The sequence below is a fragment of the Carassius gibelio genome, chromosome B21 (genome assembly GCF_023724105.1).
Source record: "Carassius gibelio isolate Cgi1373 ecotype wild population from Czech Republic chromosome B21, carGib1.2-hapl.c, whole genome shotgun sequence".
Lineage (NCBI taxonomy): Eukaryota > Metazoa > Chordata > Actinopteri > Cypriniformes > Cyprinidae > Carassius > Carassius gibelio.
The window spans coordinates 24,865,254-24,870,339 of NC_068416.1; the positions used below are offsets into that span (position 1 = coordinate 24,865,254).

Consider the following 5,086-nt stretch of genomic DNA (forward strand, 5'->3'; position numbering starts at 1 on the left):
AGGGCCAGAGCAGAGTATATTGCTAAATAATATATATCCTTCTCTAAAGTATATTTTAATTGAGTTAGAAAACCGATATTAAACTTTTACATGAATTCAAGAAAATTCATGTGTTTCTAGGTCACAATCATCAAGTTTGTTATTGTAAATTACTTTCAGTATTTTGACAGACATATTCAGACTTTCTCATTTTTGGAGATCAGTTCATGCCTTCATCCATCCGGCCTTATGCTATCAAATGTTCTTGTACATTTTTTTCAAATGTTGAATATTATATGTAGTCTGTTGTTGTAATTTTTAACCTGTACGAACAAATGGTAATAAATATATATTTGGGGGGTTGGGCACAAAAAATAAAATGTAACATTTAATATTATAACGAGTCAAGTGCAGAGAGTTCCAGTAGTGGATCACATGATGTATCAAGTTATACTTTTGACCTTTCATGCTGGTTGCACACAAAAAATGTATTGAGTGAAAAATAAACTTACTTTAATTTTAAATGTTACTTCTCAATGTAGCTTAAATTTCCTATTATTGCTTTCATGACCTATCTATAATGCAAATCTTGTTTGCATTATTGAATAATTATCATACTTTTTTGTTGTGTAAATAACGAGTTTGTATTTTCATTTCTGTAATATTTCTGATTTTTTTGAAGTATAACAAGCTATATAAAATATGAATGCAGAAAAGAGGTAATGTAGTATTTTATTTAAAAAAATGTCACATCAAAAAAAAAAAAAAAATACATACCAGGACACAAAAGATGCATTGTACAGAGAAAATACAAGCTTTCTATATTCAGTGCAGTGTGTCTGATTGTAGATGTGAAGATCTGCTGGATTCAGTGCAGCAGGATGAAGGAGAGCAGAGAACAGCAGAGGAACAGGAAGCTCTGAGAGACGCTCTGAGCACCGTTACACAGATTCCCCTCACAGCATGAGACTTCCTGAACATCTCTAACCGAGGATTCAGCATCACAGATAGATTTAGAGACACAGCCTTTCATAACCATTGACTGGCCACCGAAAGTCACTGATGAAAAGAAAGAAAAGAGAGATTTTTTCAAGATATTAAATTGGTATTTGTTATCTGTATCAAATGCTAAAACATAAGAGAGATAAAATAACTTGTTTCTTTTGCAGATTCTCACCGGATGCTTTAATGCAGCGGTCTTCAATCCCTGAACACTTCAATATGTTTGAGCAGCTCTTGTCATCACAGTAGTAACACGTTTTTCCATTGGGGACACTGGAAGGATCTACAGGATAAAACAAATATATATATATATATATATATATATATATATATATATATATATATATATATATATATATATATATATATATCATTTTTTTTCTTTACAATATATAACATCTAATGAATTAACACTCTGTAAGCTGCTCCACTCAATCTATTCATAAATTACAAGGCACACTCTGCATTTTATTTCCTGAATGGAATGTCATTGAATGTCCTTTGTAAGAAAAATAAACTTATTTGCATTTGGTCAGTAGAGTACGATACCTGGAGCGTCTTGGACGTTACACTGGTCTGTGTTACAGCACGCAATAGATGTTTTTACTAAACCAAAGTTGATGGATCCACTTGGACAGTCAGCAATACAGGTTTTCATCTTTGTTTTACCGTTGATGTCACCTAAAACATGAATGATGCAAGAAAGACCAGTTTAACACATTATTTTGACAGAAAATATATTTATAAATGTCAAAATGTAGAATTTCTTGTTTCAAATAATGATTAAATTTTTATAAAAATTATAATGTTATAATCTGAGAGAAACAAATTCAATAGCAGAGATCTAAATAGAATAATCTGTGATTGCAAACATACATTTTGTGAGGAATTCAGCAGTTCCTTGAGAAGTTACGTTGTGGACTTACCAGCTTGTACCACAGATGTTGTACTCATGCACTTGTAAGATCCACTGGGACATGTTTTTACCGTCTGATCTGAACACGACCCCGTCACACCCATACACTCATAACAGCTGAAAGAGTGTCCTTTAAAACAAAGAGAGATATCAATAATCTGTATTTGAAACCGATATCAGTACAAACACTATTTGTCTTTGTACCTGCAGTGAAAAGAAGGAACAGAAGAAAAGCTGAGATTTGCAGATCCATCTTCGATCAGGATGTGAATGAAATAATGTCTGTTTCAGCGCTCATTTTATAGCTTTTCAAATAGGAGGGTCTTCATGAGAAATGAAAGCTTAATAGAACATTTCTAGAAAATGAAACTTCAGCTTGCATCACTTACTTGCTCGTTAATTATTAAGGGAGGAGTAAGGAATTACATGGAATGTACAGGTCTGCTGAAACAAACCATCTTAAAAGGGATAGTTCACTGCAAAATTAACATTCTGTCGTTAGCTGTTGGTGTTTTTTTCCAAACCTGTTTGACTTATCCTCTGTGGAACCCAAAAGAAGATGGGTTCAGTGTTGTTTGGACCCCAACATTCTAGTAATGCCATGTGCCTCATAGAAATGCAAATGCATTTATAATGCATTTGTAAGAATAGTAATTCACTTACTATATCTGAATTTTTTTTTAAAAGAAATTGCTTCATCAGCTTTCAGGAGACGTTACATGCATGTGCATGTGTGTGTGTGTGCGTGTGTGCGTGCATGCGTTCATGTTTATGTATATGTGCTTTGCAAGGTGCATATAGGATATGATGATTTTTACTTTTTACTTTGAAACAGCACTGAATATAATGTTTTGGTATGATAACAGATATGATAGTTTGATTATACTTTTGATCCACAATGGTACAATGTTTCCCGAGAGCAATAGCTGCATATGAAATGTTAATATGTATTAAATATGAGATCTGCAATACATTAAAAAGTAGATCAATTTGTTTGTAGGAGTGTTTGGTTAAAGAAATTTGTTTTCAATAAATATATTTATTTTGTTTCTGCATGAAAATGACAAATGTTTTAATTTATCAATTATGGTAGAATTTTTCTCGAGTCAACCAACTTTTAAAAAATAAATACATTTTATTAATGTATTCATAAGAATAATGAAAATATTTATTGATGTTATAGTGTCCAATTTTAAGCAGGAAAAACATAACAAATATTTTTTTCCTCATTTTTATCATACTGCATACCGTAGAGGGTAAAAGTATCTTTTTATATTCTGCAGAAGAAAATTAGTTTATCGAATGATTTCAGTATTAACTTGATGAGGATGGAATGTTATATATGTATATATATATATATATATATATATATATATATATATATATACAGCATACAATATTGTTAAAATGAACTATCCCCTAAAGCAGTGTTGGGCAACTTCGGTGAAGGATTACAACAGGCGGAATTCCTTATTAACTGCATCCACACACACTGGTTGGGACATGAAACATCCTGTTCCACGATAACCAAAGGTTTCCTTTTCTCATAAATCCCCCACAAATTTTGAATCAGGTTTCTGTTTCATAAGTTCATATATATTTTATAAGATCTGTATCTCATCTGCCAACCGACACTCTCAGAAAACAATGTGCAACATTTGTACCTTTAGGAGAACAACAGCTTGTCACTGGGGCAGTACCCTTAAAATGAGGGTACCTTATTTACCACTGTAAGATTCACAGTAGTACCTTAAGGGGACATTTTACTACTCTAAAGTACTAACAGTCACCATATACTTAGAGGTAAGGTACAAAGGTTTCAACATTAAAATAAATATTAAATCTTAGATTGTTAATGTTTTTTTAACCCTTTAACAATCATACTAAGAAATACATTTGCAACTTTTAGTGTTTTTTTTTTTCATATGAACATTCACTAAGCAGATACATGAGTCAACCAGCTGGATTACTTGCCCATTTAAAGTAAATTGGCATGAACTAAAAAGTATGATGCATCAATGAATTTTTTTTCTTATTGTATAAATTAAATTACAGATAGGCAAGGTAAGGCAAGGCAAGTTTATTTATATAGCACATTTCGTACACAATGGTAATTCAAAATGCTTAACCTAAAAGAAAGTTAAATAATCATGAAGAAAAATAATACAAAAATAAAAACAAGCAATTTTAAAACTTTGGAAATTATTTTAAAATGGACTTATTTCAAATGAATTTAAAACAGTTAAAAATAGAAAATGATTTTACTTAAAATACAGTGAATACGTAAATATACAGTATATGCACTGTACAAATATACAGAGCAATCGGTTTGGACATCGCACAGTGCTCATTCAATAAATGCACAGCTAAACAGGTGAGTTTTGAGTCTAGATTTAAATGTGACTAGTGTTTTACCATATCTGATCTCTTCTGGAAGCTGATTCCAGCTGCGGGCGGCATAGTGATTAAAGGTGAACTCCCTTGTTTTGTGTGAACCCTTGGTATTTCTAACTGACTCGATCCTAATGATCTGAGTGCTCTGTTAAAGTTAAGGCATGAACAAGTTTCTCCAAGTCTTGACTGGAAACAAAACATCTAATTCTTGCAATGTTTTTGAAATGATAGTATGCTAATTTAGTTACTGCTTTGACATGACTACTGAAACTAAGGTCTGTCTCCAGAATCACACCAAGATTCCTGACTTGATTTTTAGTTGTTTGACCCCTAGAGTCAAGTTATGCATTCACCTTGAACACTTCATCTATGTTACTAAATGCTATGACTTCAGTTTTTTCCTTGTTTAACTGAAGAAAGTTCTGGCACATCCAACTATTAATTTCATCAATGCATTGGCAGAGGGAGTCAATGAAGCTGTAGTCATTTGGAGATAAGGCTATTTAAATCTGGGTATCATCAGCATAGCTGTGATAGGCAATTTTGTTTTTTCTTATTATTTGACTATTATATGGAAGCATATACAGGTTAAACAAGAGCGGTGCAAGAATTGAGCCTTGTGGGTCTCCAAATGTCATGGACATTCACTTAGACTTATGCTCTCTTAGACTCACAATAATAACCTCTACCTTCTAAGTATGACCTGAACCATTTGAGTACCATCCCAGAAAGCCCGACCCAGTTTTCCAGTCTCTCTAGTAGTATGTTATGATCAACAGTGTCAACGGGAAGTCG

The 5,086-nt window shown here is 32.4% G+C and overlaps 1 protein-coding gene across 1 annotated transcript; it reads right to left on the reverse strand.

Annotated features, from left to right (window-relative positions):
• Positions 1-694: 694 nt before the first annotated feature.
• LOC127985401 (urokinase plasminogen activator surface receptor-like) lies at positions 695-2,247 on the reverse strand. Its single transcript, XM_052587404.1, has 5 exons — positions 2,102-2,247; positions 1,908-2,027; positions 1,531-1,662; positions 1,157-1,264; positions 695-1,038 (listed from the first exon to the last, which is right to left on the reverse strand). The coding sequence occupies exons 1-5, from the start codon at positions 2,148-2,150 to the stop codon at positions 848-850; spliced, it is 600 nt and encodes a 199-aa protein (XP_052443364.1). The 5' UTR covers positions 2,151-2,247; the 3' UTR covers positions 695-847.
• Positions 2,248-5,086: the final 2,839 nt, after the last annotated feature.

Coding starts and splice junctions, on each gene's coding strand:
- LOC127985401 (XM_052587404.1), bottom strand. CDS start 2,150: ATGGATCTGCAAATCTCAGCTTTTCTTCTGTTCCTTCTTTTCACTGCA. Junction 2,028..2,101: donor GTTCCTTCTTTTCACTGCAG/GTACAAAGACAA, acceptor TTTGTTTTAAAG/GACACTCTTTCAGCTGTTAT. Junction 1,039..1,156: donor CCGCTGCATTAAAGCATCCG/GTGAGAATCTGC, acceptor TCTTTTCATCAG/TGACTTTCGGTGGCCAGTCA.